The sequence below is a fragment of the Oncorhynchus kisutch genome, linkage group LG1, assembly GCF_002021735.2.
Source record: "Oncorhynchus kisutch isolate 150728-3 linkage group LG1, Okis_V2, whole genome shotgun sequence".
Taxonomy (NCBI): Eukaryota; Metazoa; Chordata; class Actinopteri; order Salmoniformes; family Salmonidae; genus Oncorhynchus; species Oncorhynchus kisutch.
The window spans coordinates 59,984,338-59,999,218 of NC_034174.2; the positions used below are offsets into that span (position 1 = coordinate 59,984,338).

Genomic DNA, 14,881 nt, shown 5'->3' on the forward strand with positions numbered 1-14,881 from the left:
GATGTCTAGCCAAAAGTTGCCCCACTCTGTTTGATGATGAAATATTGCTGAGTCTATCTTTTAAGCAGTTCCCATAAAGATAAGGTGCCACACCCACCAAAAAAAAGCCATCTTTGAGAAAGATCAATTGAGGTTGACGCGTCAGCTTTTAAAATAAATAAATAAGAGCACTATTCATTGAGGGAGATGCCATCACCTTTCCTTTTATTAACTGCAGGACACAGAGAGATCTCTGTCCCAATATTCTTAAATAGCTCTCGTTTCCCTCCAGACCACTGTTCGGAAAGGACTGGATAGGTGAAAAATAAATAACTTAGGAGTCTATCCAATCTTTTTTGCCAATCAATAAGCTATTGGAGACTATTGAGACACAAAGAGAGAGCAATGTTCCCGGGCAGCTTACCCTCTTTCTGAGGTTATAGGTGAGCAGCAGGTTGCGGGAGAAGTGGTTAGAGAAGGCCGTGTAGAACTCCAGAACTTTCTGCAGAGCTTCACGCTTGATGACGTGGAGGTCGCAGTAAGTCAAGGCCCGGACGTTGGCGCAAGCCTGGGCTAGGGTCACCTCCTTCCAGAAGATGTCCCCAAACACGTCTCCCTTTCCTGTGAAGATACAAAACGGGGGATAGAAAGGGGAGAGAGAAGTAGTGAGGTGAATGATAACAAGGGAAACCCCATCCATCCACAATGATATGAATCTAACTACCATGAAGCTCATCTTGCAGCCTTTTATGGTAATACAAAGTCAAAAGCCCAAGGTCATACCTCTATCCTGAAATGTTCTTCAATGCAAACTGCCTGTACAATGTGAACACACACAAAAAAAAGACCATTTGAAAAAGAGTCCGTTACGTAACTGGTATTTAAAAAATATCTAGTTTGAGACCAAATGATACACAGTGCATTTGCGATACCAATTGTAGAAGCCTTGTCGCCTACAAGGCAAACAGACGCCGTACTGAATTGTAAAACAACATATTCCAGCTCTTACTAATGAAAAGTTGCATCCCTCACTTCACCGAGCTTCTACTTTTCTGGAAACAGATCGAAAAAAGTATTAGCCAAGAGTCTATAAGCCATGGTTATTAACACATATGCAGACTTTTTGGTTTTCACACATGAAAATGCAAATCTGTCCCTTTCCAGTGTCCAAATTGGATTGATGAAATGCATCAGACAGCTTATGGGAGATTTTGGAGTTACAGTGCAGCTTTGAGTGACTGGGTAAATATAGCTTTGTGAATAAAATAGACTGGGGGGGGGGGGGGGGGGGGGTATACTGAACAAAAATATAAACGCAACATGTAAAGTGTTGGTCCCATGTTTCATAAGCTGGGATAAAAGATCCCAGAAATGTTCCATACACACAAAAAGCTTATTTCTCTCAAATGTTGTGCACATATTTATTTATATACCTGTTAGTGAGCATTTCTCTTTTGCCAAGATAGTCCATCCACCTGACAGGTGCAGCTTGTGTTGGACAATAAAAGGCCAATCTAAAATGTGCAGTTCTGTCACCACAACACAATGTCACAAATGTCTCAAGTTTTGAGGGAGCGTGCAATTTGCATGCTGACTGCAGGAATGTCCACCAGAGCTGTTGCAAGATAATTGAATGTTCATTTCTCTACCATAAGCCACCTCCAACATTGTTTGAGAATTTGGCAGTACATTCAACCAGCCACACAACTACAGGCCACGTGTAACCATACCAGCCTAGGACCTCAACATCCAACTTCTTCACCTGCGGGATTATCTGAGACCAGCCACTCGGATAGCTGATGAAACGGAGGAGTATTTCTGTCTGTAATAAACCCTTTTGTGGGGGAGAACTCATTCTGATTGGCTGATGGTAATGGCTCACATCAACACCATTATCCCAGAAACCCTAGATCCACTCCAATTTGCATACCGCCCAAACAGATCCACAGATGATGCAATCTCTATTGCACTCCACACTGCCCTTTCCCACCTGGACAAAAGGAACACTTATGTGAGAATGCTATTCATTGACTACAGCTCAGCGTTCAACACCATAGTGCCCTCAAAGCTCATCACTAAGCTAAGGATCCTGGGACTAAACACCTCCCTCTGCAACTGGATCCTGGATTTCCTGACGGTCCGCCCCCAGGTGGTGAGGGTAGGTAGCAACACATCTTCCACGCTGATCCTCAACACTGGAGCTCCCCAGAGTTGCGTGCTCAGTCCCCTCCTCTATGGCCAGGCACGATTCCAACACCATCATTAAGTTTGCAGACGACACAACAGTGGTAGGCCTGATCACTGACAACGACGAGACAGCCTATTTGGAGGTCAGAGACCTGGCCGGGTGGTGCCAGAATAACAACCTATCCCTCAACGGAACCAAGACTAGGGAGATAATTGTGGACTACAGGAAAAGGAGGCTCGAGCACGCTGGAGCAGGTTGAGAGCTTCAAGTTCCTTGGTGTCCACATCAACAACAAACTAGAATGGTCCAAACACACCAAGGCAGTCGTGAAGAGGGCACAACAAAGCATATTCCCTCTCAGGAAACTAAAAAGATTTGGCATTGGTCCTGAAATCCTCAAAAGGTTCTACAGCTGCAACATCGAGAGCATGGGACTAAACCTGACTGGTTGCATCACTGCCTGGTAAGGCAATTGCTCGGCCTCTGACCGCAAGGCACTACAGAGGGTAGTGCGTACGGCCCAGTACAACTACCTTATACACACAAGTGTAAAGGCTAAGCTGCCTGCCATCCAGGACCTCTCTGACCGCGGTGTCAGAGGAAGGCCCTAGAAATTGTCAAAGACCCCAGCCACCCCAGTCATAGACGGTAATGTCTACTAGCACATGGCAAGCGGTACCGGAGTGCCAAGTCGAGGACAAAAAGGCTTCTCAACAGTTTTTACGCCCAAGCCATAAGACTCCTGAACAGGTAATCAAATGGATGCCTGGACTATTTGCATTGTGTGCCCCCCACGACTACAGCCCTGTAGCACTCACTTCCGTCATCATGAAGTGCTTTACTCGATACCATCTACTGCATCTTGACTATGCCGTTCTGTACCATCACTCATTCATATATCTTTATGTACATATTCTTCATCCCTTTACACTTGTGTGTATAAGGTAGTTGTTGTGAAATTGTTAGGTTAGATTAATCGTTGGTTATTATTACTGCATTGTCGGAACTAGAAGCACAAGCATTGCGCTACACTCGCATTAACATGTGCTAACCATGTGTATGTGACAAATAACATTAGATTTGATATGTTAATATCCTCTTCCCATTGGGTTCGTATATCTACTTTTCAATTCACATTACATCCTTGCTTTACCTTTCGTTGTGGTTGGCAATGCAACATTCTTGGTCGACAGCTCAAATATACCGTAAATATCAATGTAGCCACTTGCCAGTACGCACAAACTATTTAACAAGCAGAGCAACTTTTCTTCTAAAACAAACTACAAACTATTGTTGAATAATGCTACAATCCGCAAGCAATGATTTATTTTCTCATCCGTAAACATTAAATTAGCTGGCAATACAAAGCGAACTCCTGCTAACTAACATTAACATGCTTCATGATCAAGTAACGTTAGCATATAAATAACGAACGTTTATCCCTCCCATACGAATATAAAGGTAAAGTAACGTTATCATACAGTATCATTCATATAATAATATAGGCTACACAGCTACAAAACATTAGCTAAGTAAACAAAATAATTTATGCAGTCTTAAACGTGCTGGCTTTAGCGGAATGCTTGACGTTTAGCTGAACCATAGCTAGATAGGCGCTCTTAGGCTTACACTAGCTGCCATATTAAAAATACCTTACAACAAACCAGTCTTAATTTGATCAATGTCATGGTTGTCATTATATTACGTGTTTGGCCGAACCCGAAAAAACTGAACTTGTTCAATCCCCGTTGAGGGATGATCCACTTTTTTGTATATGACCGTAAAACATTTTTTATGATGACTATAACATTTGTTGGCACCTTCAATTCTTGCATATTTTCTCATAAGAAGCATTTTTCACCATTCTGTCTGCTCAGGTAAATTTGCCGAAATGCTAAACATGGAACCAAATCAGAACTCCCGTACATACCCCTTGTGATGACGGCAGCCAATGGCCTGCATCTATCTACGATGTAAACACAGCCTCTGGTGAAAACACGAGCTTCTGTCTGACGAAGAGGAACATAGCTCCCAAAAACTGAAATAAGATAAATATCTATTTAAGTGCACTTGAAATATGCAAAATGCAATCCGATTTGTCCTGATCTTATGAAGATGTAACTCCGTTGACCATTTAGCCAATTTATTGAAAGCTAGCCAATGTTACAGTTTGACTAGCCTAGCCAGATACTGTAAATGCCCATTTGTGTTTCAATAGCTCTCTGTCAGTGAATCCAATTTTTGAATCAAGTTTTGGCCTGATTATATGTCTAATTTCATATAACTATCTGCAGGCTTAAAGAAACCAAAATAAAAGCATGTAGATAGAAATATGTGTGTTTGTGTCATGTATGCTAGAATGGAGATGTTAAAAAAGGACAGCTGCATATGCATATTGGCCAAACACATATAGCATACCTTGCAATACAATCTTCTCTAAAAACAGTTGTACAATGTGCTCTGCAATAAGATTCCTTAAACCAGACGAGTTCTCAAATAGCAGCTGCCTAATACCATGGTGGGCATGCATAATGTTGGATGCATTGGAATAATCTTTTTTAGATGTTTTTTATTTAACATTTATTTAACTAGGCAAGTCAGTTGAGAACAAATTCTGATTTACAATGAAGCCCTACACCACCCGATAAAGAGCCTGTAGGCTTATATGAAATTAATGTTTGTTTCAAATACTAAAATGTTATGTGAACGTCAGAATGGTGGTTAGGTGGTTTAAATGATTTACTTTTCTACTAAACCTTCTAAAAGTTGACCATGCCAAAATCTTCCCAATCCATTCATTATTCTACTAACAATGAGTGTGAGACATGTTTTCCATAATCTAAGTTTCATGCATATACTGTACATATGAACAAAGACCACCATTACAAATAGTGTTTCACCATTTATTGTACGGAGACAAATAGAAAAAGGTGTCTCAGGCAGTATTTGAAGTATCTAAATATAGTGTAACCTACCAATGAATGTACATCAAGCGCCGTGGAGGTAACAATCTTACAAAGTTGCAGTCCAAAAAATGAAAGCTTTACCATCTATGCCAAAAAGCCTGGACCTCTGATGGAGACCGTAGAACTGTCATCGTGGCATGCTTCAGTATTCCCCCTTCTCTCTAGAAGCATTTGTGTGCCCAGGCCCCATAGGCGTATCGAAAGGAACCCACCCCGGTCATCAACTGTACATTGGTCGAAAGTATACATACACCTTAGCCAAATACATTTAATCTCAGTTTATCACAATTCCTGACATTTAATCCTAGTAAAAATTCCCTATCTTAGGTCAGTTAGGATCACAACTTTATTTTAAGAATGTGAAATGTCAGAATAATAGTAGAGATAATGATTTATTTCAGCTTGTATTTCTTTCACCCCATTCTCAGTGGGTCAGAAGTGTACATACACTCAATCAGTATTTGGTAGCATTGCCTTTCTTCTTCTTTTTTACACTTGGGTCAAACATTTCAGGCAGCCTTCCACAAGCTTCCCACAATAAATTGGGTGAATTTTGGCCCATTCCTCCTGACAGAGCTGGAATAACTGAGTCAGTTTGCAAGGCCTCCTTGCTTGCACACGCTTTTTTCAGTTCTGCCAACACATGTTCTATAGGATTGAGGTCAGGGCTTTGTGATGGCCTCTCCAATACCTTGACGTTGTTGTCCTTAAGTCATTTTGCCACAACTTTGTAAGTATGCTTGGGGTCATTGTCCATTTGGAAGATCCATTTGTGACCAAGCTTAATTTCCTGACTGATGTCTTGAGATGTTGCTTCAATATATCCACACAATTTTCCTCCTCATGATGCCATCTATTTTGTGAAGTGCACCAGTCCCTCCTGCAGCAAAACACCCTCACAACGGTTGGGATGGTGTTCTTCGGCTTGCAAGCCTCCCCCTTTTTTTCCTCCAAGCATAATGATGGTCATTATGGCCAAACAGTTCTATTTTTGTTTCATCAGACCAGAGGACATTTGTCCCAAAAGTACGATCTTTGTCCCCATGTCCAGTTGCAAACCGTAGTCTGGCTTGTTTTATGGCGGTTTTGGAGCAGTGGCTTCTTCCTTGCTGAGCGGCCTTTCAGGTTATGTCGATATAGGACTCGTTTTACTGTGGATATAGATACTTTGTACCTGTTTCCTCCAGCATCTTCACAAGGTCCTTTGCTGTTGTTCCGGGATTGATTTGCACTTTTCGCACCAACGTACGTTCATCTCTAGGAGACAGAACGCATCTCCTTCCTGAGTGGTATTACGGCTGCGTGTTCACATGGTGTTTATACTTGCGTACTATTGTTTGTACAGATGAACGTGGTACCTTCAGCCGTTTGGAAATTGCTCCCATGGATAAACCAGACTTGTGGAGGTCCACAATTTTTTTTCTGAGGTCTTGGCTGATTTTCACATGATGTCAAGCAAAGAGGCACTGAGTTTGAAGGTAGGCCTTGAAATACATCCACAGGTACACCTCCAATTAACTCAAATGATGTCACTTAGCCTATCAGAAGCTTCTAATGCACAAAGTAGATGTCCTAACCAACTTGCCATAACTATAGTTTGTTAACAAGAAATTTGTGGAGTGGCTGAAAAATGAGTTTTAATGACTCCAACCTAAATGTATGTAAACTTCCGACTTCAACTGTAGCTGACAGATGTAGAGAGAGATAAGTGCCTTAGCAGAATGCACTCTAAAGCTTGTATGGTCCAGAGACGAGAACTCTACCATCTATGGGGAAAGCCTGGGCTCCTGACTGGGGCAATATAATTCTCCCCACTGCATGTTACAATATGAATCTATTTGTCACCTGTTAAACTGAATCTAAACTGAGATGCTCAAACAAGCACGTGTATCTGTAGTTGGTGTTCTTTAACTCTGAAATGCACTATACCGTGTAAGACAAAACCCACGAAGTAAAGACAACAGGCAAATGCATATGCAGTCTCAACTTCTAAATAGTGACAGCAAGTCTAGTTCAAACTACAGTAGGATAGTTCTCCTCACAGGTGAGTGAATCAGCCCATGCTTGATGAATGGCATGTGGTTGTTCTCTTAGAGCAGGAAACAGGAGAGCTGAACCTCGGTGCAGTCAAAGCAACAAAAAAAAAACACTGTTGAGATTTAAAGCTACGGCTACAATTTCTATTTCAGGTTAAAAAAAATAGATAAAAGAAGTGTAAAAAAATAAAAAAATAAAAGAAGGAAAATGTATGTACATTTCAAAAACACTGCTATTACAATTTTACTGTAAGTGTTGGCTCAACGAGACAATTCTGTTTACATTACAGTGCTTAGAGGTGGGCAACTGTTGGGAGAGTGTCATGTGCTACCTCCGGAGGTAGCAGTCGAAACGTGACAAGCTCGCAAGTTTACATTCCGTTATATGTGTAGCTGAGTGTATTTCTGCAAAAAGTGTAGTGAAAAAGTCTAGTGAAGACCCTCTTAGTGCGGGATATTCTCCTGCTCATTTCTTAAAGGTTAAGTCCCAGCTAGAGGGAGAGAGCAATCCAAATATTTATCCCTGGCGTAAATATGAGCTCCATCGTGATAACCAGTCTTCTAGCTTGACGATTTGGAGGAAAAAACAATCACCGAAAGGATGCAGAGAGCAGCCCTAGAGTATTGTAAATTCATCATCCCACTTCCTACCAGCGTTTTTCTGTCACAGTGACACAGCTAATCTCTGTAAGGATGAGTTATCAAACCATCATCGGACCAGCATCTGTCAGAGGTCTGACTCAAGAGTGCCCCTTCTCCTCCCCCACTTTGTCTGAAGGAACCAAGAAAAAGGTTCTAAAGCAATTTAAATATATTTTTAAATGCTTATATCACACAAGCATTTGAAAATAATATCAACCACTACAGGTTGACACAAATATGGCATGTTTGTTCCTATATAGTGGGTGGCTAAGATGAAAAACATTGACTCAATTGTAATAGAGCAGGGGTTTCAAATCTGGTCCGGGACTTCCCTAAACTGAAACTATTTTTTCCTAGCCCAAAACTATAATACCTGATTTGCCTAATCAACTAGTCATCAAGCCCTTGTGGTTGGGATTTGGTGCGGTAGTGTTGGGATAGAACAAAACCTATGCAGCCAGTCTGGGATGACCCAAGTAGCTAAATTGAAAGCAAAGTGAAAATGAGTGCAAAGCTGCCTGTTATGAGTGCAATAAGTTCCATCGCAACCTATTATAAACATAAAGCCACCAGCTACTATCCAATCAAAGCCACATTGACATTATCCCACCCCTGGTTACCCAATATAGGCTTAAAAGGCCAAACGTAACACAATATCTCCAATTCATTTCCAGCGATTTTACCCGTCTGTCTGTTTAATGTGCACGTTTGTCTATCACTCTATAGTAGTGATGGGTCGTTCGCGAACGAGTCGGCTCTAAGAGCCGGCTCTTGTAGGTGAACGTTGGGAGCCGGCTCGCATGTCATAAGAGCAGAATCTATTTATAAAAATATATTTTTTAATTAAGATATGAATAATCAAAAGATTTAAATGAAAATAATGATCTAATTCCATTTTTTTTTTAAAGAATAATATAGGCCTAAATGCTCAAGCGCACACATTCGTTCTGACTGTCTGCTCAGACTAACAGCCTCACCTGTTGTTCCTGTTAATCAGACACGCAGTGTCAACCAATGAACCAAAGATGCGTGAGGGAGGGCCGAGCCAACTCACTCACAGTCACACACTTAGCAGCCGAGGAGAGAGAGGAAGGACAGCTGTGAAAACAACAGCTGGAAAATTAGTCAGAAGCACAGTAGCATTTGGATGCATTTTAATAATGTAGACAATGTTAGAGCACAGTGTAGAATTTGCCAAAACAAAATCTCATATAAAGTCGGTACTACGCACAACCTACACCGGCATATGCGAACTGTGCACTCAACTGTGAGGCTAGCTGTAGTGGAGCTTCGTGAAACTAGCATGCCTGCTAGTGATAGTGGTGGAGCCAGCGTATCCACTCAGTCAAGTAGGCCTACTCCGCAACCCACAGAAACACAGTCTTCTATGGACCTGTTCTGCCTGTGATTATTATTATTTGACCATGCTGGTCATTTATGAACATTTGAACATCTTGGCCATGTTCTGTTATAATCTCCACCTGGCACAGCCAGAAGAGGACTGGCCACCCCACATAGCCTGGTTCCTCTCTAGGTTTCTTCCTAAGTTTTGGCCTTTCTAGGGAGTTTTTCCTAACCACCGTGCTTCTACACCTGCATTGCTTAATGTTTGGGGTTTTAGGCTGGGTTTCTGTACAGCACTTTGAGATATCAGCTGATGTACGAAGGGCTATATAAATACATTTGATTTGATTTGGACCAGTTTATGCCAAAGTCTATGTCTGTAGCAAAACAAGGCCAAATTGATATGGCATTGGCTAAAATGATTGCCAGAGGACAGAGGTTTTAAAAATTATAGCAACAGTCTAAATCCAATGGACACAATTCCAAGCAGGAAAACCCTTTCAAAATCACTTATTCCTAAACTGTACGAGAGCACACAGGCTTCAGTGCGGGAAGGAGTCCAAAAAGCTACTGCAGTTTGCCTTACCACTGCTGGACATCAAGGGTAAACACTTCTTACATGTCGGTTACATGCCACTTCATTGAAGATGTTTTTTTATGTCTAGCTGTCTTCTGGACTGCTTTGAGTTCAGCGACAGACACACCTCAGAGAACCTGGCAGAGGAACAGTTGAGAGTGGCCAGAGAATGGCAAGTAGACGAAAAAGTGGTCTGTTGTGTTAGCGACAATGCAGCTAACATAACCAATGCCATGAACATTTTTAAATGGACCCATCATCCATGTCTTGCCCACACAATCAACCTGATTGTAAGAGATGCTCTGAAGGTGATGAAGCCCACTGTGGACAAAGTGAAAGCAGCTGTGGAATACTTCCACAGGAGCACAGTAGGTGCTGAAAAACTAAAGTCTACACAACGCCAGATGGGGATGCCTGAGCTGAGGCCTAAACAAGATTGCACTACAAGGTGGAATTCAACATTTTAGATGTTGAAGCAGTTTCTTGAGTCAAAGAATGCCATCATCTCTACCCTGGCCATTGTCAATGCACCTGTTGATGCTCTGACCCAAGAGGAATGGGAGGTGGTGGAGGAGGTGTGCAGAGTCCTGGAACCCTTTGAGCAGGTCACTGGGGAGTTCAGTGGAGAGAGGTACAGTAAGCAGTTATTACTACATCATTATTTAATCCAGTATTATATATGTATATGAGCAGTAGATGAGAATGTAGTATCAGTAGACAAAACATGAACCTGAACTAATAAGTTACTGTTCTCTCTTTTCAGCTATGTGACAGCCTCAAAAATGACACTACTGTGTAAGGGTCTGCAGCGAATCATAGCCAACCACCAGGGAGAAGCAAATGTAACCACAGGACATGTGACAGAGTTTGATGGACACCCTATGTTCATCAATGGACAGAAAGTTCCACAGAATGGAATATAATCATGTGCTATCAGAAACCGCTGCACTTACACAGTAGTGTGCCAGAGCAATTGATGCCAGAGCGATTGATGCCAGAGCAATTGATGAGGCTCTTCAAAGAATAACCCCATCAAAAGGGAGGGACAGCCCCAGCAGTCAGCTGGCTCAGGCACCAGGGCAACAGGAAGAAGAGGGATCAGATGGAGCAGAAGCACCAGCAGTAATGCCACAAACGTCTGCTGTTTGGATGCTGTTTGACGAGAGAGCAACTGGGGATGCAGCACGAAGGAATCCCTCAGCAGATGCCATAATGGAGGTTCGATCCTATTTGGAGGAGCCCCTGGTGGAAGAACAAGGCCTCTGTCTACCTACGGCTTACCAAAGTCATGACAGGGAGACTCTGCATAGTGGCCACATCCGTTCCCTCTGAGGGGATCTTCTCGAAAACGGGACAAATAATTACTGAGAGAAGAAACTGCATCAGCCCTTCGAAAGGGAGGCAGCTTGCATTTCTGAATGCAAATCTCTCTCTCATAAAAGCTAAATATGGTCAGCATTGCTGTGTGCTGCTGGTTATAACATGGCAATAAAGAAGAAAAACGGACCCGGGCGTGTTTAATGTATCAAAACATATGTCAATTTCTTAACCCATCTAGTGACTAAATGACAGCATAGGTTTCAAGTATCATGCTAGCTAGACTTGCGTTTTAGCCCGGGAGAAGTTACAGGAGAGACGGGTGGGACGAAAGTAACACAATCTAAACTGATGAGCACATGCCATGGTCTCCTCTAGTTCATATTGCTTTTATAGTGTTAGCAAAGTACAGTATAAACAAGTGACCATATTATTATATATGACATTAGAATGATGCCTTAATCAATTGACTTGATGTATCAGTTAAAAACAGTGGTCAAAAATATCTTTATGGCTCTGGTGGTCAATTACCTTATGTCAAGCCATGGAAATGCATGATGAATTTGCAGTTTGTGAAGAGAATAAAGACATTTATTCTATCACGAGGAGCGTGCATGACAAGGATTACTGGAGCGCACCTGATTGGAAGGACTAATTTTGAACATGTTTAAACAATTTTGAAAATTGTGAAAAAAATTCCTTTTGAAATGAGATGAGAAAATATGGTTAATATAGCTATTATGTCATCCATTTTTGTCCGATTTAATATTGTAAGGAAAAATATTGTGGTGGCGCAAAATTGCGATGTTGTTTTTTCATTTCCATTTTTGATGTCATTTAAAAAAAAAGTCGTTCTCATGCTAGAAAAGGTTGGAGAACCCTGCTGTACACCTACAGTGCCTTTTAAATGAAAGTGTGACCAAGTTCTCTTCACATAAGGTCCCAGTCATTTCAGAAAGTGTCCTTTTGTCTTCATTTGACTTCTTATGTGGTTAAACCTAACAGATGTAGGATCTTAATGATTATTATTTGTTTTATTGTTACATATTGTATTTCCTGCTGTAGCAAACTGGCTCAAATTAAGATCCTACATCTGTACGTCACCTCCCGAGAATCACACAAAGCTGATTTTGTTTATTTCAGGTAGGACTACTGCTGTTTGCTTGGACACTGCTAATTTTCACAACATTCATTCCACATAATAACGGCCTCACGAGAATCAAACTAAGGGGTTGCATAGATATTGTCACGGCTCTTATCAAAAAATGACTTATTGCATAAAAATAGAGTTTGCTCAATGTAGGCCCTTGAGCATACTTCCTGAACAGATTGAATAGAATAGGAACGCTTTTATTCACTTTTCATTAAAAAGAAGAGACACAATGAGATGTAATTTGCTATTATGAGGCTGGTTTACGCTTTAAAGCAGCAGATGTGAACCCACATCAAGGGGTGGATCTCAGCAATCAGAGTCTCTAGTGTCGTCTTGAATACTAATGTGATGCAATACCTTACAGCCAGGTGTACACAAACAGGAAAGAAATGTTTTTCAGCACAATCCACTTTACTCTGACCTCAATTTCACCAAATGAGCAATAATCCAGGTCCATCAATGCTCTATGCATTTAAAGGTCACTAAGAGTAATATGGACATGAAAACATGTCACGAATCTCGCCGAAGATGGTGCCTCTTCCTGTTCGGGCGGCGCTCAGCGGTCGTCGTCGCCGGCCTATTAGCTGCCATCGATTCCCTTTCCGTTTGTTTCTGTTTATTGGGTTTAATTGGGTACACCTGTTTTGAGTTAGTGTTTGTTTGTAGGCTATTTAAGGGCACTAGGCCCGCTGGGTATTTGTGCGGGCTTGTTCTCTGTTATTTTGGTGTTGGTGTATAAGTGTATTTCTCATTATTTTCCGGACAGTTTTAGTCCTGTGTATTTTGAACGGGTGGTTTCTTACGCCCTAGTGTTGGCATGTCCATGTCTCCGCTGTCATTGGAATAAATTGATTCAAGTACGATATTACCTGCTCTCAGCGTTTGACTCCTCCACCGCACCATTTGTAGAAGTCGTAACAAAACACACCATTTTAGTATGCAATTGTTTTCGAGTGTCAGATTTTGACTATACATACAGATACCAAAGATGGCCTCTGGGCCATGTCTCCCTCTTGTCTTCTAGCCTCAATGGCACTTCCTGGATAAATTAAGGTTTAAAAATTAAGAATAAATAAACCCTCACCTAATATGGCCACAACCTCATCGTCCTGGATGACCTCCAAGGACCCGGACACCACAAAGCAGAGGCTGTCTACGCTTTCGCCCGCGTGGTAGATGAGGTCTCCGGGGGCACTGTGGATGGTCTGGAACTCCATGGCCAGGGCCCGTAGGCACCCGTCGCTCGCGAGTCTGAAGGCTGGGTGCTCCTTGAACACCTTTCTGTTAAGATGGACGCAAATGTCCGCCCGCATGTCCTTGGGGCAGATCTGTAACACCTGCGCAAGACGAAGGTTACTTATACATATTCACAAATTGGTTGTGGTATTTTCTCATGGAGTTGGTAAACATCAACAAATAGGGCACTGATAGCTGTCAGTGTAGCTAATTAGCATGCTAACCTTATCTAGCTATCTTGCTAACCTTGTCTAACTAGCTAATGTTATGGTGTTGCATTTTATTTTATTGCATTTTTTTCACAACATCATATTCAAAAGATTAGCCAGCTGGCACTATGGCTGGTTCTGGAGCTGGATTTGTCATAAGCATTGATTTATGGAAAAGTTTGCCACAGATGGAAACCACTGCCCTATCTTTGACTTCGCCATATATTGTTATCTACAAAGTTTTGGCATCGTTCATAAATTGCAGCCGCAAATCCACCTTATAAATAGATGAAATGATAAGATGAAGCCCCAGTAATATGGTTAACTATTGAAAGATAGCTGATATGCGTTTTTATACATTGTAATGGACATGGTGCAATCTTTGGCAGGAAGGTTTCTCGCAGGCTTTGACTGCGGTACATCAAAGCCAAGTCAGCCTGTGCTCACAGGGGAAGTGAAATTATAGCCGACAATGACTGCTCATGATCATGCACGCCGCAACGACATGTACAGTTGAAGTCAGACGTTTACATACACTTAGGTTGGAGTCATTAAAACTCGTTTTTCAACCACTCCACAAATTTCTTGTTAACAAATGATAGTTTTGGCAAGTCGGTTAAGACATCTACTTTGTACTTTGTCTACTTTTACAGACAGATTATTTCACTTATAATTCACTGTATCACAATTCCAGTGGGTCAGACGTTTACATACACTAAGTTGACTGTGCTTTTAAACAGCTTGTATAAATACCATGGGACCACGCAGCCGTCATACCACTCAGGAAGGAGACGAGTTCTGTCTCCTAGAGATGAACGTACTTTGGTGCGAAAAGTGCAAATCAATCCCAGAACAACAGCAAAGGAACTTGTGAAGATGCTGGAGGAAACAGGTACAAAAGTATCTATATCCACAGTAAAAGTGTGTCCTATATCGACATAACCTGAAAGGCTGCTCAGCAAGGAAGAAGCCACTGCTCCAAAACCGCCATAGAAAAGCTAGACTACGGTTTACAACTGCACATAGGGTACAAAGATCGTACTTTTTGGAGAAATGTCCTCTGGTTTGATGAAACAAAAATAGAACTGTTTGGCCATAATGACCATCGTTATGTTTGGAGGAAAAAGGGGGAGGCTTGCAAGCCGAAGAACACCATGCAGCACCATGTTGTGGGGGTGCTTTGCTGCAGCAGGGACTGGTGCACTTCACAAAATAGATGGCATCATGAGGAAAG

At 41.8% G+C, this 14,881-nt stretch overlaps 1 protein-coding gene across 1 annotated transcript in view; it reads right to left on the minus strand.

Annotated features, from left to right (window-relative positions):
* The window catches only part of kcnh1b (potassium voltage-gated channel, subfamily H (eag-related), member 1b), a 56,718-nt gene that overhangs the window by 14,211 nt on the left and 27,626 nt on the right, over window positions 1-14,881 (minus strand). Inside the window, exons 10-11 of the mRNA XM_020482184.2 lie at window positions 13,287-13,539; window positions 404-600 (exon numbers count right to left, since the gene is read on the minus strand). Coding sequence (XP_020337773.1) covers window positions 404-600; window positions 13,287-13,539 — 450 coding nt within the window. The remainder of the gene's footprint in view (window positions 1-403; window positions 601-13,286; window positions 13,540-14,881) is intronic.